Below are 20,156 nucleotides of genomic sequence, written 5' to 3' on the forward strand. Positions count from 1 at the left end.
CTCTCCACTAGTCTATTATTTTCACCAAAATATATGAAAATTTATGCAAATGAAAATCAGCACTAACTGTTCTCCCCTTGTTATACTTTGGATTTTTTTCCAGACAAAACAATCTCACTCTGCAAGGGAGGGGGTGGGAAGAGTTGGGGAACTAACTTGGTTGTTGGTTTGTTGGTTTGGGGGTTTCAAATTTTTTTTTTTTTTTAATAAAAGGCATTACTCCAGCTCGAGCTTTATTTTTTGTTGTCGCCGTTATGAGGGTGTACATTTATTTATTTATTTACTTTAATTTGGGGGGGGATTTCTCCCCCCCCCTCCTTTTTTATTAAGAAAGTAGATCTGTTTGCAGAGGCGCTATCACGTTTCATCAGGCCACCTGAGACGGCTTTTGAAAGCGTGTACTGTGAAATTCATAGCAGTAATTTAGACAAAATCCTCACTGTATATTAATGAAAGACGGCCCCATGGCACCGTTCCTATCCTCCCCATTCAGTGTAAACAAAACCACGAGACTCACTCGGTTTTTGAGCCTGATCCAAGCAAAATCGGCTGGAAAGGAAAACATGGGGTTCTGGCACTGACTATTCAAACGTCTGCACCTGGAGATCTCAGATTTATTCAATGAAATCTGTGTTGGATCTTTTAGATATAAAAAAGAAACCTTTGGAGGACGCATGGGAACAAAAAAAAAAATATTTTATATATACATAAATATATAATCGTTATGTTTGGGGTTTAGTTACCAGTGCCCTTCAGATCCATACTCTTCACTTTAATGGTTTTCCTAAACCTACCTACCACGGTATTTTTGGCAGCGCCAGCCGGGGGCCGGTGGGAGCTCCGAACACCGGGGGCCGGCGGGGCCGGGGGGGCCGGGGGGGCCGGGGCTCACCGCCTCCCGGGGCCGAGTTTCACGGCGGGGAACAGGGCAGGGGGATAACGGAGCCAGGCGGGGGGCCACGCTCCTCGTGGCAGCAATGCCCACTCCGCGCAGTTTCTCCCCGCGCGTGTTTTCCCCACGCGTGTGCGGCGGAGCGCGGCGGGGGTGCCCTCGACGGCACCGTGTCCCCTGGACGTCCGAGCGGTGTCCCCGCACCGGCGGTCCCCAGGGAGCGCTCAATTTGCCCTTGTTTTTGTTGCCACTTTCTCTTTCTCCGCGGTTCACTGAGGTTGCCGCCGCGCGGCGTTTCCGCTCGGTCGCATCTCTCCCCGCTCCCGCACACACACCCCCCGCTTCCCCCGTCCCCCTCCTTCTTCCCCCCCTCCGTCGCCTTCCCCCGCCCCCCTTAACTCTTTCCGCCGGACGAGAAATAACGCAGCGGTTCACGCCGCGGGGCCGGCTCCCTGTGAGGGGCCGCGGCTCGCAGGGCAGGCCCGCCACCTCCCTCTGCCGACTGGGAGGCCGGGCTGACTCACCCCGGGGTGCGGGGCAGACAAAGGCTAGGGGGGGATGGGGGGGAGCTTTGGGGGCCAGGGCCGGCACTGCCGGGGGAGAGTGGACGGCGTGTGCACGGCGGTGGCCCACTAAACGTTCCTACCCGTGGCCAGCCTCGTTGTTATTATTATTGCTGTTGTTGTCGTCATTATTATTACTAATTATAAGCTGCGTTCCGCCACCGCCCCCCCCCGCTCCCCCCCGCGCTCGCCGCTGCCCGAGCGGCGGGAGAGCCCCGAGGTGCGTGTGTCCGCCGGGCAGGAAGAGTTAAGGGGCGGAGGGAGGAGGGATGGAGGAGGGAGGGATGAAGGGATGGAGGGAAGGGGGGGGACGACACACACACACACACACACACACACAACTTCCAGCTCCGACGCCACTTTGCCTAAATTAAAAGGCAGCCAATCGGAACGGCCGGAAGGGGGGACGCGCGGCCGGCGGCGGGCTGTCCGTCACGGCGCCGGCAGCCAATCGGCGGCAGCCGGCTTCCTCGCGGCGGGGCCGGGTGGTGGCGGCGCGGGCGGCGGTGGCGCGGGGCGGAGGAGGGGGCAGACGGCGGGAGGGAGGGAGGGAAAGGAGGGAGGGAAAAGAGGGAAGAGGGGAGGGAAGGAGGGGAAAGAGGAGGGAGGGAGGGCGCGGGCACGGCCCGGGAGAGGGAGGCGGGGAGAGGCGAGCGGCGGGACTCCGGCACCGCCAGTGCGCGCTGCCAGCCCGGCAGCCAACTTCCCGGCTGGAGTTAGTGTATAAAGGATACCATATATGCACACACACATACCCACACCTCTCCAGCAAGGCGCTCCTCCTCCGCCTCCTCCCTCGACCAACTGCTGGAATTAAAATAAAAAGCAAAACAAACACCAAAAAAAAAAAAATCCAACAACCAACAATCAACCAACCAACCAACAAACCAACAACCAAAACAACAAACCGAGCGAGAGAGCGAGAGAGCGGGAGAGGGAGAGAAACAATTCGCGAGGTAACGAGAAATTTCAACTTTTTTCTCTTTTTTTTTTTTTTTTGGGTCTTTTTTTTTTTTTTTTTTTTCTAACCGCCTAAAGGAAAGGTAGAGAGAGAGGAAAACAAAATGTCTTATCCAGAGCGTGACTCTCGCAAGAAGGCTCCGGCGGGACTCTTGTTTCAAAGGGGACAAAGTGCTCCAGCACCAGCACAACTTTGAGAAATGCATCATCACCACCATCACCACCATCATCATCACAGGAAGTTTTCTTAGGACACCAACAACAAAACTTGCGAATAAAAGAGCAAAAGGAGATCGAGGAGCCGAGGAGAGCGAGAAAGACGCGGAGAGAGAAAGAGACAGAGGGGAAAGGAAAAAAAAAAAAAAGGAAAATATACCCACACACAAAGCCTTAAAGGAAGAAGAAAAGGAAAAGTTTCGCCCTGAGAGGGGAAGGCTGAGAGGTGGAGATGTACTCCTAGGGGAGCCGAGGGGAGAAGGCACGGGGGCTTTTTGATCCCCCCCCCCCCTTCTTTTTCGCTTTTTAGCCTTTGTTTGGTTTCCTCCCTGCGAGCTGCAAACTCGGGCGAGAAGGCGGCGGAGGAAAAATAGATGTACAGCTAAATATTTCTCCTTGTTTTTGGAAAAAGACGGAAAAAAAAAAGAAGACGACGAGAAAAGCGATTTAAAGAAAAAAAAAAAACAAAAAACAAAAAACAAAACAAAAAGGAGAAGGAAAGCGAGGCGAAGCGAGAGCCGGCGGCTGCAAGGGCCGCGGAGCCGCGGAGCGGAGCCAGGACGGCGGGCGGACGGGCGGAGGACTGCGCGCCGCGGAGCGCTAGCAGGTGAACCCCGCGCCCCGGCGCCCCGGCGAGGCTGGGAAGGCGGCGGCGGCGGCGGCGGCGCGGGCGGCGGCCCCGGCAGCGCCGGGCAAGGGCGCTCGCGGCGGGCGCCCGGCAGCCGGCGGCGGCGGCGCGGCGGCGGCGCGGCGGGGGCGAGCGGCGGGCGGCGGGCGCGGGATGGCCGCGGCCACCTCTAACCCCTACCTCCCCGGCAACGGCATCCTGGCGGCCGGCTCCATCGTCCACGCGGACTCGGGCGGCGGCGGCGGCGGCGGCGGCGGCGGCATGCAGCCGGGCAGCGTGGCCGTCACCTCGGTGGCGGGCGGGTACCGCGGCGACCCGGCGGCCAAGATGGTCCAGAGCGACTTCATGCCGGGCGCCATGGCCGCCAGCAACGGCGGCCATATGCTGAGCCATGCCCACCAGTGGGTGACAGCCCTGCCCCACGCCGCCGCCGCCGCCGCCGCCGCTGCCGCCGCCGCCGCCGAAGCGGGCTCGCCCTGGTCCGGCAGCCCCGTGGGCATGACGGGCAGCCCCCAGCAGCCGCCGCCGCCGCCCGACGTCAAGGGCAGCGGCGGGCGCGACGACCTGCACTCGGGCGCGGCGCTGCACCACCGGCCGCCCCACCTGGGCCCCCCGCACCAGGGGCACCCGGCGGCCTGGGGCGCGGCGGCGGCCGCCCACCTGCCCTCCATGGCCGGCGGGCAGCAGCAGCAGCAGTCGCTCCTCTACTCGCAGCCCGGGGGCTTCACGGTGAACGGCATGCTGAGCCCCCCCCCCGGCGGGCAGAGCCTGGTGCACCCGGGGCTGGTGCGCGGCGAGACGCCGGAGCTAGGCGAGCACCCCGGGCACCACCACCACCATCACCACCAGCACCCCGGCCACCACCCGCCGCACCACGGCGGCGTCAACAGCCACGACCCGCACTCGGACGAGGACACGCCGACCTCGGACGACCTGGAGCAGTTCGCCAAGCAGTTCAAGCAGCGGCGGATTAAGCTGGGCTTCACCCAGGCCGACGTGGGGCTGGCGCTGGGCACCCTCTACGGCAACGTCTTCTCGCAGACCACCATCTGCCGCTTCGAGGCCCTGCAGCTCAGCTTCAAGAACATGTGCAAGCTGAAGCCTTTGTTGAACAAGTGGCTGGAGGAAGCCGACTCCTCCACGGGCAGCCCCACCAGCATCGACAAGATCGCCGCCCAGGGCAGGAAGAGGAAGAAGAGGACCTCCATCGAGGTGAGTGTCAAGGGGGCCTTGGAGAGCCACTTTCTGAAATGCCCCAAGCCCTCCGCCCAGGAGATTACGAACCTAGCGGACAGCCTGCAGCTGGAGAAGGAGGTGGTCAGGGTTTGGTTTTGCAATCGGAGGCAGAAAGAGAAACGGATGACCCCCCCGGGGATCCAGCAGCAGACCCCCGATGATGTCTACTCCCAGGTCGGCACCGTCAACTCCGACACGCCGCCTCCTCACCACGGACTGCAGGCCAGCGTGCAGTGAGGGGCACCGACGGGCGGGCCGGGGGGCGAGGGGGCCGGGACGGGCACAGCCACCGCCACCGGCGCGCACAGCCGCCCGCTCACCCGGACACACTCACACACACGCACACACACACACAAACACACACACACACACGATCCAGGCTCGTTCAGACTGCTTGTGTTTATATATATATGGATAGACGCGTGCATCTATATCTATATATATATATAAGATCGATACCGATAGGGAGCGGTGGAGAAGGGTCGATCCGAGCGAGAGCGTTCAGACCGCGTTGGGAAAGCGGGGTGGAGAAGCGTAATGCACCAAAACTGCAGCTGTGCCCGGGGGGGTGGCTGTGGGGAGAGGGCTTAGGCGGGTGGGCTCAAGCTTCTTTTTTAATTTTATTTTTTAATTATTATTATTTTTATTTGTATTTTCACTCTCCAAATTAGCCCCCTCTCGCAGCAAGGAGCACCACTGGTGTCTGCGCCTCTTCTCTCCCCTCCTCCCCCCCCCCCCGCACTCTCCCCCCTATCCCCAAAAGGGCTCTCTTCTATGAATCACGGAAACTTTTTTTCTCCTTTCTCTCTCCTTCCTTTTTTTTTTTCCCCTTTTCTTTCCTTTTTTAATTTTTTTTCTCTCCCTTTTTTTTTTTTTTTTTTTTCCGAATGGGAGCAATCAAAAAAGAAAAATAGGGAAGCAGAAGCAAAATAATCTGGTTAATCAGAGGGTGCCTGCTGCATTCCAGCACCCTGTTTTTCTTGGCCAAACCGTAGGATTTTGGTGCAAGGCAGACATCCACTCTGAAAACATATATATCTATATATCTATATATTCTGCAAAATGAAAGGGGCCACTTTTTCCAGGAAAAAAAGAAAAAAAAAAAAAAAAGGAAAAGAAAATATGCACACAGCACTAAAAACAAGCAGACTGCATAGGGAAGCAAATACATATATATATATTTATCTATATATATAGGTATAGCTATAGAACAAAAAAATATGGAAATAAACGCCCTCATGCCGAAAAACTGACCCTGAGGAGAAAAGGGGGGGAGGGACGGACGCCGGGGGGAGGGTGGGAGAAGGAGAGGTTGTTGGTCCCTAAAGTTCGAGCTCTGTAGAAGGACTTTGCATGAATTAAGGGAACCAGCGAGAGAAAGGGAAATAATTTAGGGCTGTCAAAGTCCTGCTCCTGACGGCTGCCAATCATCATGGAAGAGTCATAAAAAAAAAAAAAAAATCCACTGCTAATATTTTTTTTATTAATATTTTTATTTTTTATTTCTGGACTGATTCAGATAAAGGGATTTAGAAGGACTGAGCATCTGCAGCTGCACTTATCTGAACTTCTCCTCTCCTAAATCCGTTGCCAACTTTGATTGAATGGGTGCTGTGGATGTGATTATATAATACTGCCATTTCCAAGCAGTGTTTTTGGTAGGTTTTAATAAACAGACTTTTCAAAAAGACGGCAATATAGAATTGTTAGATCCGTTGTTGATCTAAAAAAAGAAAAAAAAAAAAAATTTGCTTTATATTTTCATTAAATGACTTCTTTTAATATTTTATTCAGAATACCTATGAACTGCTGCAAAACGGTAATTTATTTTTTCCCCAGATCTTGTATTACGTGTTTTTTTCAGACGAGCACAAATCAAAATGAAATGAAAATATGGACAGTTGTTAGGTAATAAGGGTATCTTTTGATGTGATAATTTGATTGTAATTTAATTTGAGTAGTGATTCCGTAAGAGCTGATTGAGAAAATAAATTTGTTAGAATGAAATAGTCTGTGTCTGATGCATAAACACTGTGTCGAAAAAAACACAAAGTTCTCTGAAGGGTAATATTGCAAATGATGAAGTGAGAGGAAAATGGGGGGGTCTGAGCCGCTCGCCCGGGCAGTGTCGCCTTCCCTCCGGTACCCCAGGGGCTATCCCCCTTCATCCCCTCCTTGCCCGGCCGGCACATCTCCGTGGTCTCCTCCATCAGCGCAGGGCCCCCCCGCCGTGGGGAAGGAAGGCGACATTAGGGATGCTGAAAGCCCCCCTTGCCGCAGAGAGGGCCGTGCGGGGCGGGTTAGGCTGGCCCGGCAGGGCCCGGGAAGGGCCGGTGCCCGGAGCAGGGCTGGCTCCAAAAGTTCGTTCTTGGTTGCCCTCTTTTCAAACTGAGGCGAAGGGCGAGGGGAGGTGGGGGGGTAGGCCATAATTTATTTTGACGCATTTTATGTCTGTATAAATATTTGTATTTATAATTTAAGAAGCTACTTTTTTTTTTCTTCCACTAGAATAATACTTTATCCCGTCCTACGTGCGGTCCGCCTGGTTCACCGTTTCTGTTGTTGCTGTTGCTGTTGTTGTTGCTGTTGTTGGTTTAGGGTTTTTCTATGGGGTGTGAAGTGTTGTAGTGTAGTTTTCTCCCCCACCCTGCCTCAGCGCTGCCATACCTCCTTTGCAAACACACGCGTGTGCTGGTAACGTTGGAGATGCCGGTGGATGCGCTAAACCTGCCTGTCAGATTTATCTGCTATAATTTATTGCGATATAGGGACAAGTGAACCACCGTCTCCGCTCTCTTCATTTTCAAGCGGGGAGGTTGTGGGAACTACAGAGCTGCACCTCCCGCCTCCACCCGCCCCCACCGATAATCTACCGGAGAATAAGATTTTCATTTATGGTCCATCTCGCCCGTGGCTCCTTCTTCACCTTCCTCTCCTTCCCTTCGTCCTCCCCATTTACTCTACGTGCTATTGAGGCAGGGGGTTAAACCCCCCGAAAACTGCTGTAGGAACAACAAACATTTCTTCCTTTCAGATTAGGCCTTGTGTCAGTCCATAAATCAAAGGCAACCTGAGAGCCTGGCGCCGGGATGCGTTATTTTACCACCAGCTCGTAGTAAAATATCACCGTCGGTTTGATTTGTGAAATCCGAAAGGCCCCACTGACACGGAGGGAAAAAAGGGGAGGGGGGAAGGGGGAAAAAAACCCCAACCCAACAAAGGGAAAGAAACCCCGAAAGGGTAAAGGACGGTCTTTCTTTTGTTCGTTTTAGCAAAAGCTGCCGGCTCATGTCGCTGCTGGGGGGGGGGGGGGGGGGAGCGCCGGGCCCCGTTAAGGCGGGAGGTGGGATCCTCTTTTCCACGCGTGAAGAGGAGCGGTTTATTAGGCGGGGAGAAGGGCTGTTTAAATTTCGGAGCGGTATTTGGTTCCTCGATTCGGTTGACAACAAAGAGCCAACGTGAGACTTCACACTGGTTTCTATTACAAGGCAACCTTGGGGGGGAGGATGCCTCAGAAAAGCCGGGGTGCAGGCGGGGGCGGGGGGGGGCAACCTTCGGTCGGTGGGACCGGCGAAACGTGCCCGTTCCGTGGACCTGTCACGCATAAAAAGTGAGGCCAGAGGCTCTACCCCCCCTCCCCACTCCCCGAGAAACGGAACCCTTTGAATGTATTTAGGAATTTCAGGGTTGTGAAGCTGTGAGATAACGAGAGGTAGATAATCACTGAGAGGGTTTGCGCTAAGGGTTATATGGTTACACGTGTAAATAATGAAAATATTGTTATATATCGCCAGATCTCTTAATGAATTTAGTAATTGTGTTCATTTCTAATATCAGTGTTCTGTGCTTGGTAATTGAGTCGGCATCATTTTCCTTACTCCCTTTTTTTTCTCACCCCCTTTTTTTTTTCTTTCTGCTGTTCTGCCTAAAGGAAAGCCAAATGTTTTACAAAGTTCTGTTTGATCAGTCTGGGTAATCCCGAGATGTGCTTATTTATAGTTTACATTTTCATATCCTGTGGTCCCCAGTCTCCTCACTCCCTCCCATCCCATCCTTCCCCCGTCGAGCCTGTACACAAGAAATCATTTTCAGGTGTATTGAAAACAGCCATCTCACTGCCGTTGGTCTGCGTATCTCTTGGAATTTAGCAGGGAGCTCTACTTTGGTTTAAAAACGCAGCGGTTCCTCTAGGAAAGTGATCTTTCCAGAATCCTTATGCTTTAATGTAGTGGCTCGTGTTTGCACATGACGATGCTCAAAACTTGTTTTGTATGACTGGTTTTCAATGGAACGCTTAGAGAATAATCGGTTCTACTATGAAATGCAGTATATACTATTGATAATTTTATCCGTAAGTTGTAATATTTTAAATAATTTTAACAATTAAATCTGCTTTTTTAAATTATATATTTGTAAAATATTTATCCTGTCGTAAAGCAACAATATATTGTTGTATTTATTCGTTTATTTTTGTAATAAATGATCAACATCTTCCAGCTACGGCAAACTCAATACTTCTATACATTTATCCAGGGATATTTGTCTGAGGCGCAGAAAGGCTTGTTCGGGTTTGCCCGGGGTGGAAGAATCACCCCTGTGCCTGGAAGGCTGCAGGACCAAACTCTAGGCGAGAGCTTCTTCGCCACATGTACTTTACTTTGCTGGAGTTCCCTGGTAATTAATCAAACTCGGAAAGGGATGCAACAAGTCCCGGCCTCGGTGGCAGGCGTGGAGAGAGCGCTTTAGGACAGGGACCAGGTTTGCTAAAACCGGGGATGGCGAGGAGCGTGGTGGCCTATAGCCGGCCGGCCTGCCGGCCGGATGGATGGATGGAGCGAGGGGAGGTGATGCAGAGAGGTGGTTACCCCACCGGTATTCTCAGTTGGAGTTTAGCATAACGGAGCGGGCTCTGCCTGCAATGGCCGGCGGGAGAGAGGGGAAAGAGAGAGGAGGCGGGCGGCCCCGCGGGACCGGTGTCACGGCACTCGGGAGCTTATTTTTGGGGCTGAGAGGCTTTGGCGAGACAAAAAGCTAAGGGGCTAAGGCCTAGCGGGGTTAGGCTGGCCGCCGACCCTGTTCTCCCCGCCGTCAAAGGAGCAGCGGGGCCGCGGGAGCGCCCACGGGGCCGCGCTGTCGGGGCCGCGCCGGCACCCGACCCCCCTTCCTTCCTTCTCCTCCCTGGGGGCCGCACCTCACCCAGGGAGAACGGTGCCCGGGCCGCGTTTCCCCACACGTGGAAGGCCGGCCCGGGGCAGCGCCGACGGGGCGTCCGGCGGTGCCCGGCCGCGCTCCCTCCCCATCGCGGCTGCCCGGACGGCGGAGTGCGGCGGCCAGGGAGGGGCGGGCGGGCCGGAGTTCCCGGCGGAGCGGGGCAGCCCCGGGGGGAGCCGGCGGGCGGGCGGCGCGGTGCCGCGGCGGCAGCTGCTGCGGGTCCCACAAGTTGTTTTCCTCGTGGCGACCATTGAGGAAAACGCAGGCTCCTTTCTCCAAGATTTAAATTTCGCGGATGAATTACCATACAGCGGTTGCTTAGCAACTAAATTCAAACCGGGCTAAGAATATGCAAGCTTTTTGTATTCTCATTAATAAAAATGCCACTCTGACACAGCAACCTGACTTTGGATCACTGCAACTTCTGTAAAAGCCATGGGAGAATACAAACCGGCTCCTCCATTTAATTACAGATCAGAGTGGCTTGAAATGTGATGTTTTGTTAATCTATCTTCCTAAAAGCGATGTAAAAAATAACGGCTTTTCAAGAGCAGTGGAAAACTACTTTTTTAATGGAGCTGTCTCCTGGTGCTACTGATGGCTGTAAAGCGAAACCTTCTTTCTCTTTTTTTTTTTTTTTTTTTGAGTCACACTTTCAAGTAGCATCCCCCCTTCCGTTTTGAGTTTCCTGAAATCAAAAAAACATTAAGACGTTTGGAACCACAGGGGAAGAAAGAAAATAATAATAAAAATAAATAAGCTGCAGGCGACTAGCAGGTTGGAGAGGCGAGCGTCGCCCAGGGAAGAGAAAGGGGGAGGTAAAAACGTCGAGGTGCAGCCCCAGCCTGGCACAGACCCACATGTGGGGTGCTGCCTGTCCTGGCTCTGGAGCAGGAGTCAGTCCCTTGTTCCGACATGATTCTGTTTGGCATAAAGTGCCCGGCTACTTCGGCTGAGGAGGGCAGGAGAAACGCCTTCAGGGACACCTTGTTGAATGTTTCTCTCCAAAAATGTATTTCCCCTTTCTGCTAACATTGACATTACATTGCTCTTAGAGCGCTGAAGATAAGCTCTTGGCGTTCGATTCTGGCATCGCGCACCCAATCTCGTATATATGGGAGAATGACCTCATCAGAGGAGGACTGTGTGTATAGATAGGATTATTTAAACATAGACTAGACACCTACATATAAAGCTATATATAAAGATGTGTGTGTATGAGATAGATATATATATATCTGTATGTGTGGCTTCAGCAGCACCAAAGAACTTCCCCGCCAGCCCGTGGGAAGGGCTGCCTGCCTTTGGGACGGGGGGCACTGGCTGCAGGGGCCGCTGGCTGCTTTCACTGATATCTGGGGGTTAGTTGTGGTGCTTTTCTAGCAACAGAGTTAAACCCAAACTTTCTTCCCTCCTCTCTTTCCCCCTTCGCCCCCCCCCCCTTTATTTTTTCCTCTTGAAAGTGCTAAAATTGAGCCTGAATTGCACAAAACCCAAGCCACGTTAAAAGTTCAGGCATGTAGGGGGGTTTATTATTGTTATATATATTTTTCCGACGGGGTTTGTCTGCAGGAGCCTGTCCGAGCTGTGCAGGTCACTGAGGAATCAGGGGGTGCTCCCTCCTCCCTCCCCCCCCCCCCCCTTTTGCTTTTAAGTTTTTCTTTTCTCCCCTGAAAGGGGGAGGATGGCTTGAAGGGGGGTGGTAGAGGCTGGTAGGCATTTTCCAAACGTGAGTTTGTGATCGAGGGAGCTCTCTCCCAGCAGGGTTTAGTCTCTACTCACTTTAAAACGTAGAACAGCCGACCAAAAAGAAAAGAAAAAAATCCCATATAACAAATACCAAAGGAAGAAAAGGCAGTGAAATGAGAACCTGTGAAGACAAGAGTCCCCCTGAAACTCAGGCTCACTCAAAGCTACAGCAGAGTGTTTTGCTTCTCTCCCCAACGGTTATAGGATGAGTATCACAAGGCTACAGCATAAATAATCACATTCCCTTCCATTTTGCATCTCTCTCTCTCTCTAGCAGAGTTGAGATTAAAAGCCAAAATCCAAGCGCAGCCCTTACAGAGTGGTTGAATGGTGCCAGTACATATGTTTCCCACTCACATGTTGAAAACTGTACCTTCAAACATAGGCTTGTTTCTGATAGCTTGCATTTCTTCAGCTACAAGGGGCGGGGGGGGAAGCTAAACAGAACTTTTCTGAATTGTTCCTATTGAGCACATCAGTAGGGTGAAAAGATGGCGTTACATTAGCTCGATACCTTCAACGCAAACAGGGAAGGTTTAGCAAGGCAAGCTCACAGGTGTGCCACAAATGGAGATCTTTATTTTAAGACCTGGGATGGCTCGAACTGACTTGATGCCAGTACTGAGCACCATAGCATATTTGGTTTGGAAACAAACTTTCCTCCGCAGTAGCATGAAGTGGGTTGCTGCTCCTCGATGCCAGGTCACTCCAACTGTCCCCTCTCTGCCTTTCTTGCAAGGTGCACCATAGAGAGGAGAGTTTCTATCCACAGGGATAGTGCTTTCCGATTACACTTCTGTGCCATGCCCTCCAAAGTCTAGGCAAGGGGTCCCAGCAGAATTATTTCTTCCTAGGAAGGAGACTAAGCCGAGAAGGGGAAAAATGGATTAGAAGTGGGAAAACAGCTGGGGACTGCTACCTGCACTGGTAGTAGGCCTGCTCTTAAACACAACACCAAGGCACCGAGATACGCATGTGAAATGACAAAGACAGGTGCTATTTCTTCCTGATGTCCACGTTGAGTGGAGAAAGCCAAAGGGTTGTTGACTATCTTGTGTCTGGGGCCATTCTTTCAATTTGAAATGAATTGATTTAAAAAAGCAGGGACTGGCAAATGGGGAACCGCATGGCTGCTATATTTATGTGCATCAAACCGAAATTTAAACAACTTGAGGCAGTGTGGGCTGTATAAACGTTTTATATATAGTAACCTTTGTGCTATTAGTTTTGGAAATGCTTGGTGCTACTTCCCTGCCACCGCTCCATAGAGCTGACTATACAGCATTCAGTCCACGCTACAGGCAAGTGGGAACTGTTTGCTCAACAACTCTAGGCTCCATTTCCAACTGGAGTACTAACTTACACCCTGATCTGGTCACACAAAGCCAGGTAACCTGGTGTACATAGACCACTTCACTGAGCAGGCAGCTGAAATAAAAAAACTAAGTGCGTGGCTGTAGGGGAGGTGTGGGCTGGAGGGTCTTCTGAATGGGTTGGTTTGGTTATCTGGATTTTTTCTGCTCTCTGTGTGAGTGCTTGTGAGAGCCAGAGGATGGGGACATCCTCTGAAGCTGAGTCTGAGCTCATCTTTCCACCTCCCCTCCAAGTTGAAGACATTGTGAATATTTACCAAGTACGACAGACATGAGGAGTGCTGGGCATTGATCATTATTATATCCCTTCCTCGACAGAAAGTGGGCCCAGGATAGCAGAGCTGAAACTAATCTTTCTGAAAGGGGGGAAGAAAAAGGAGGGGTGTGTTGGTGAAGAATCGTGCTGGAGTCACACACATTTCTTTCATCTTCTGGAGCTCTCATTCAAAACAGGGGTCCATCTGCCCAAGTAGGACATTTCTCAGAGAAATCTAATAGATATTTATTCCAGAGTCCACAGTAAAGCCATAGACCAAACGCAAGGTGCAAAGCTCTCCATTTGTTTCTCTTTCTCTCACACGCATACACACACACACAAACATACACTCCCTTCTCTCCCTAAAATAATAAAACATCCTCTCCCCAGTTCTGCCGCCTTCCCTATTTTATGCAGATCCATACTCAAATGTGTACCAAAATTCTTAACTCAGTTTACTGAAATCGCCTAGATTGTCGAGGAAATTAAACTAAACAAGGAGCTGTGTGAAATGTTGAACTTTAAATACCATCCACTACCTCGAGAAGAAGAAAATGAGTCAATAAATGCTCAGGTTTCTGCTACTTTCAGATTATCCTAATTAAAAGAATTATTTTGTTAGATATTTTTCTTTGCCTTAGCGTGGTGAGAATTCCCTCATGCTGTAATAGTGGGTATTTGAAAATAATGCTTTTCTCTTTTGATTTTGGGCTGAAGGACGGGGTTACGGTGTCTCCCCTTGGTGTTAATGACAGATACGGACGTGTTTAATCTCACGAATGGTACGTGTGTTTCTGTGAATACCAGGCGAGATGACAATGTCATTCTCAGTAGCCTAGAAGAGGCATGTTTTACCTGGAGAACTGGGCTGGGTGCTGCTGCTGCTGCTGTTCTGGGGTTTGGGTTGGATTTTTAATTGTCCTGCCTATTCTCTCAAGCCAGTACTAATGCCATACAGCAGGGCTGAGGCCAGGGCTGAGCGAGCCCCGTCATTAACAATAGCATAAACAAAGGAAGGGGACCAGTTACCTTGACATTAGATGCCCGCTTTGTTCCCAAGCCTCCAACTGCATCCTGAAGCCCATACAGGGAAGTATTGCCTACGGGAATGAATAATCCACTCCAGCTATTGTCCCAATCCCCTGGAAAACAAGACAACACAACCAAAACAAAGATGACAGCCCCCACCCCCCCGCTCCGCACGGAGCCTGCAAATGGTTCCATCCCCTCATGCCTTTCCCCGCACTTCTCCCGGCCACTCTCGCCACTAACCCGCACCCCTGAGCGCTGCCCAAGGGCGCTTCCTGCTTCGCCCAAGCTCCCCAGGCCCGCTATTCCCCAGTTTCCACGAGGCAGGGGGTTGGAGGACCCCACACGCACACTCCGTGCTCTGGGGAGGACGAGGGGCAGCGAGGAGGTTGTGTGCTCCTGTGCTTCCGCAGCCCGGCCGGGCCGCACGGGGGGTGTCCGCGGTGGACAGGGCGGCCCGGCGGGGTGGAATGGGTGCCCTCCAGCCGGGGTGTCGTGTGTGTGTGTCCCTGGCCTGTCACAGGGAGACGGGATTCATCCCACCACCACCGCGGCGTGGCCTGACCGAGGTGCAGCGCGACATCCCCACGCACCGCCGTGGGGAGCCTAAGGCGGGGGGGGGGGGGCGAGCGTCTCTGTCTGTGTGTGCGTGTATCTCCATTGTCCTTCCAGCTTCGCCCTCTCGGGGCGGTTTTCCCCGTGGAAGGACCCACCCGGCGCTGCGCTCCCCTCCCCACCCCCCCCGCCTGGCAGACCCCCGCTCCGCAGCCTCCTGGATTTGGCAGAAACGCCCAGTGCAAGCCTCCCCCCCCCTTCCTCTTCCCTCCCCGCTCCTGCCCGGCCTGAGGAAGGAGCCTGCGTGGAGAGGGAACGTCCGTTTCCTCTGCCAAAATAATTGAGCTCCTCGCATCCAATTTTGCGTTCCCCTTCTCCTCGAGACCCATGCTGGCCCTAAGGCAGAAAGATGGATAGGAGCCCCCCCAAAGTTTGAGGGGGGCTGGTCTAATTCCCTCCTTCCCTGCACGGAGGTGGAGCCGGGCCAGGCCACAGTAGCACTCCCGGGGGCTCCCCCCGACCCCGGTGGCAGCTTTTGTTCCCGCCGAGCTCGGAGAGGAGCAAGTTCAAGCCCCGGGAGCCCTGTGCCTTCGCCTGGCTCTCCGGGATAAGAGGAAGAAGACCTGGTGGCTTAGCCCGAGGTAGAGGGAGGCCTTAGGAGGCAGATGCACCGATCCCAGAGGTAGCCAAATCCATCCTCGCAACGTGAGGAGGTTCGTGAGGATACAGGAGGAGCGACAGAGGTAGTCTGAACCTAAAGCTTCAAAGGTTGCTTCAAAGGTTAAGACCTCCCTCGTCAAACGCTGCTGGGCTGAAGTTGGGGAGCATCAACATTAGTGCAAATTTCAAAGCACTGAAAATAGCTCTACGAAATCCCGATGATCGGGCACCGGTTCTTTTTTCCCGGGACATGTGCATTAGGGGAAGCTTTTCCCGGAGGTTCCTGTGAGCGAGGCCAGCGGGAGCCACGGCTGCCACCCAGCCATCCCACCCCCCGCACCTGCAGCCTCTGGCTGCGCTGGGGACCCTGCTGCTGCTGCCGGCTCAGTAACATTCCCCCCCCCCAAGCTGTGTCGGGAGCAAACTTGCTCCCAAACCCACCACCCCCACTCCGCTCCCGGGCCGTGCCCCTGCTGGGAGCCGCGGCGGCCGGGCAGGGGCCGGCCCCGGCAGCCCTTTATGCGCAGCGGTCAGCACCCGGGGGGTGGGTTTGCAGCTGCATGCAAATAAATCCCCGGCAATAATCTCAGGCGGGTGTGCTGCCCCGACGACGAAGTGCCGCCACAAACGCGAGTGCTGGTTTTCTTTTTTCCCCCTCTTTTTTTAATTCTTGACCACCTAGGTCCCTCAACCCAGGGAAACAAATAAAAATAGGGAGGGAAGAAGAGAGGGGGAGAAAGAAGTTGGTTTCATCAAACGCAGCCTGCTTTTGTGATATACGGGAGCCGAGGATTTGTTTCCTGCACCTCTGAGAGAACATCGCCACCCGCCCCAGCTGGAGAAAACGATTCCACGCGTGACGAGCAGGACCGAGGTGTCCTACCCACGCGGCCGCCCGCTGCTGCCTTATTTGTTTCGTGCCCACGTGGAAAATGCATCTTTCCCCTCAATTTTAATTGAGTTACAGCTGTATTCGATATGGGACGGGGGGTGGTGGGGGTGGGGGTGTGATTTTGTGCAGTATCTTTTCTTGCAGGTAAAAGTTCTTCTGTTTGGTTGGTTTACTGCTCTCCAACAAACCTACCCCTGTACTGTTTGCACGTATAGGGGGAGGGATGTTTGGTGTTTTCCTTGCCCGTCTTAAGCGAAAGCTTAAGAGCAGAGTCAATGGGATAAAAGGAAAAATAAATAAATAAGAGAGGGTGAATCTTTGAGAAAGAGCCGGAGTGGAAGAAGAAGAAAAATCAAACCGCAAAAAAAATCCCAGCAACCCAATTCCAGAGAGGATGGGATGGAGAAGAGTTCCCAATTGCCATTCTGCAGACTGCCATCAAATAAAAAGGGGGGTGGGGAGCGAATAATCACATTGAAGGCTTAGGTGGGGGGTGACTTTTGGGAATTGGGAGTCTCTGCCGACCAGCAATCCTTCGGGGCACCTGGTGTCCCCCGGGAAGACACCCCCTCCCCCTGTTGCCCCATTCCGCTAGTTCTCCCGGTTCCGAGGAGGATGCGGCACCCAGCCCGGGGGGAACTGCCTGATCTCCCTCTTTCCTACCCCGAACTTCGGGAGGGGGACACGTTATTCCTGTGGAAAAGCCCGTTTCCCTGTCAAAACAGTGGCAGCTGGGCGTCCAGCCACCCTCCCCCCCCGCCGCCAGCTCGCCCCGGGGCTGCGGGCTGCCGGTGCGCGGCCCCCGGCCTGACCCCAGCCTTCGCCCGCTCCACCTGAGCCGGCCCCGCTCTGCTTCCGCGTTTCACCCATTGGGGCGGGGACGCTTCTTCGCAGCCGTCGTGCCGGGCACAAACGGGCCGCCCCGCGACCAGCTGCCCCCAACTCCTCCCCTCCGGCCCACCGGGGGCTCTCCCAGGCTTTGCCCAACTCTCCTAAATCCCCTCCCAGGCTTTGTCCTTCCTCAGCTCCCCCGCTGAGCCCGGCGCCCCAGCACCCAGGACCCGCCGGCAGCCGGGGAGTGTCAGGGCAGGGGTGACTATCTCCTCGGTGTCGCGGCTGCACGCCCCGGCTTTTCCTGCCCCCGGCCTTGCGGCAGCCCCTCCATTCCGCCTGTGCACAGAGCCTGGCCCAGCTGCCGCTTGTCCCCTTGGGGGGCTTTTCCCCCTCTCCCCTTCTTCCCTTCCCTTTCCCTGGTCCTTCCCCGCCGGGGGCCGCAGCCTGGCCCTCCGGGGGGGCTCAGCGCCCCGCAGGCTCCCTGACCGCCGCTGCCTCCCTGCCTCCGTTCGCAACACAAAAGCCCCGGACCGAAGCGGCCGAGCAAAGCCCTCGCCCGCTGCCCTCTCCACAATGCGAACTCCAGAGGGAGGTCTCCCCACTGGGCTTCGCTCCTAAGCCCGGCAGTCCCTTAGTCTTTGGAGCTTTCGGCAGGAGAAAGAGGAGTTGGTCACCTCAGGCACCTTTACGTGACCAGAGGCAGGGACCAGGACAGCGTTGCGCCGGTTTCCGCAACCCAAAAGGAACCCTCAGGGCACGGGGAGTAGGGCTGAAAGCCAGGGGGTGTCTCCGGAGCACCCCTCACCCCTTACACCCCATGCACAGCCTCCTCAACTCTGTCCGTGAAACTGTTTAAGACAGCAGCTGAAACACCATTAATTGTAACTGATTAACATGGATTAGTTTGGCCTCCAAAGCACTTTAAGTCAATTCAGCAGCCATAATAATAATTAATTCATTAATAAGTACTATTGGTGCTTCATCACTAACGCCAAGAAAAGTTTCTCCGCGAAGTACAGGTGGCAGGGAGTGTTAAAATGAAAACATTTGCATGCAACTTTTTAACCAGAAGGGAAAGCACTTTGGTTATATTTGGAGACATGTGTCTCACACATTTCCCCCTTTTTTTGTAAACTATGTAAGAATAAACATTACAGCTCTGGGCTTTTAATTTCTCCAGATGGAATCATAAAGTACCTAGTAGATTTCTTTCTTTCTTTTTATTTTTTTTTTTTTTTTTTTTTTGTACTATACAATTGAGGACACATGTCTGCTTTTCCCAATGAGGACCGAGAAGCAACTTAATTTGAAGGCATAACTACTGAACCACATTTCGAATAACACACTCGAACAAGTTCACTTTAAAAGGCAGGAAACCGCTAAGAGCACAGCACTGAAAGTTGCTCCTTCCCACTGGAGCTCCACTGACCTTCACATACACCCTATCGTTTCCTATGCGTATAGGAGAAGTGTATGTACACGTATGGGTGGAGGGGTGCCTGGCCGCGGAGGGGGCTTTTCCAAGGCGCTCACATCCCCAGGAGGCCCCGGGATGCTCGGGATCCCCCCCGTTACGGCGGTGGAGCCCTGTGATGAATGATGGTGGGAAGAGAGAGCTCCTCCCGCCCCCTTCCCCGGCTGCACCGAGGGGTTTACTCACCCTCCCGGCGCTCCCCTCCGCTCCTCACACGGCCACCTGCGCACCCAGCAAAGCGCTGCCGGGGAGGGCGAAAGGAGTGGGGAGCTCCGAAACCCCACTGCTTGGGTACCGTAGGGCTGCACGCATGCTGAGCGGGTCAGGATCCCCTGGGCTGGGCGGGAAATAACATGAAAAAAACAAAAGAAAAAGCTAAAGATAAAGTCCAAGGACAAGATTTCTTGCCCTAAATTCTATTATCCGTTGGGGGGTTTTGCTTTTCTTTGACTTTTTTCTTTTTTTAATTGGATTTTGATGATGGGAATGAACAAAATAGCCCACTCATCTTCCTAACTAGACTCAGCCTCCCCTCCTCCTCCTCCTCCCCCCCAGTCCCCTGCCCGGTTCTGACTTACATGTGTTTAGCGCAATGGCAAGGGGCTCCCCACTGGAGCCCTGGCAGAGAGTGCGTGTAAAGCGCGGATGATTTACTCCCCGAGGATTCGGGTCCCGCGTGTGAGCCTCCGGCCCCACGTCAGCTGGGCACTGCTGCAGACAAACATCCTTAAATATGCATAAGGAACAGTTCACTTTCTTAAAGGAGAACTCACCCCGCTGGGAAGTTCACTGCCCGACAGCAGCGACGGAGTGCGGGGCGGGGGGTGGCCTTTCCGCCGGGAGAGCCCTGACCTCTTCCTGGGGTGTTCGCCTACACGCTCAGCAACCCAGGTGGGGGGACGCGGCCGCCTTTCTGCTGGGGACCGGGTGGAGAAGTGACGCCAAGCCGGCCACTGGCTCGGTGCGCGGTGTTTGAGCGGACCCGCGCTGTCACCCGGCAGCGCTATCCCCGTCCGTCCCCGCCATGCCCGGTGTGAGTCACGGGCAGAGCCGCGCACCGAGGGCAGCCCCGCTCCGGCGGGTCGCCGACTCGGGCCACCGGGGGGCTGTCCGGAAACGTGCGGGGTCCTAAAGCGGGGGAAACACGGGACTCCAAGAAAAGACAAAAACGGGGAGTGTGTGTGGGGGGGTTGTTGATGAAACCCTCAGCCAGCAGCGCGCAGGCCGGCTGTGCAGATTGCCCGAGCAGCTTTTTGGAACAGAACAGGAACGCGGGGAGGGACGGCGACCTGCGCGCGGGTTCCGCCGGGCTCCCCGGTCGGGACCCGTCTGGGGCACCGGTCGTGTGTCCCTTCGTCCCTCCAGGCTCTTCGCCCGGGAGGAGCGCGGCTCTCCGGGACCTGGTCGCCCGCTTGTCCCCCCACACCTTGCTGCGGGGCCCCCGGGGGCCGGGCCGCGGGGCTGCGGTAGGTGAATGGGCATCCTGCCGCCGGTGTCCCCCCACTCCCAGCCCTCCGCGGGGCGGGCTCTACGCGTTTCGGACACTGAGTTTATGGTTTTTAATGATGATGATGATGATGATCCCTTTTCCCCTCCGCGCACGTGGTTGTAAGGTCTGTAGCGCCACC

At 54.2% G+C, this 20,156-nt stretch overlaps 1 protein-coding gene and 1 long non-coding RNA gene across 2 annotated transcripts; one reads left to right on the plus strand and one right to left on the minus strand.

The window, feature by feature from the left end:
• Positions 1-2,095: 2,095 nt before the first annotated feature.
• On the plus strand, positions 2,096-6,502 carry POU3F3 (POU class 3 homeobox 3). Its single transcript, XM_030477159.1, has one exon. The coding sequence runs from the start codon at positions 3,413-3,415 to the stop codon at positions 4,730-4,732; it is 1,320 nt and encodes a 439-aa protein (XP_030333019.1). The 5' UTR covers positions 2,096-3,412; the 3' UTR covers positions 4,733-6,502.
• Positions 6,503-12,014: 5,512 nt separating this feature from the next.
• LOC115604246 lies at positions 12,015-19,342 on the minus strand. Its single transcript, XR_003990185.1, has 4 exons — positions 19,107-19,342; positions 18,715-18,865; positions 14,114-14,226; positions 12,015-12,317 (listed from the first exon to the last, which is right to left on the minus strand). It is a non-coding gene; the product is annotated as an uncharacterized LOC115604246 (long non-coding RNA).
• Positions 19,343-20,156: the final 814 nt, after the last annotated feature.

The sequence above is a fragment of the Strigops habroptila genome, chromosome 2 (assembly GCF_004027225.2).
Source record: "Strigops habroptila isolate Jane chromosome 2, bStrHab1.2.pri, whole genome shotgun sequence".
Taxonomy (NCBI): Eukaryota; Metazoa; Chordata; class Aves; order Psittaciformes; family Psittacidae; genus Strigops; species Strigops habroptila.

Bases quoted from the DNA above. Each gene is read 5' to 3' on its own strand.
- POU3F3 (XM_030477159.1), top strand. From the start codon at position 3,413: ATGGCCGCGGCCACCTCTAACCCCTACCTCCCCGGCAACGGCATCCTG.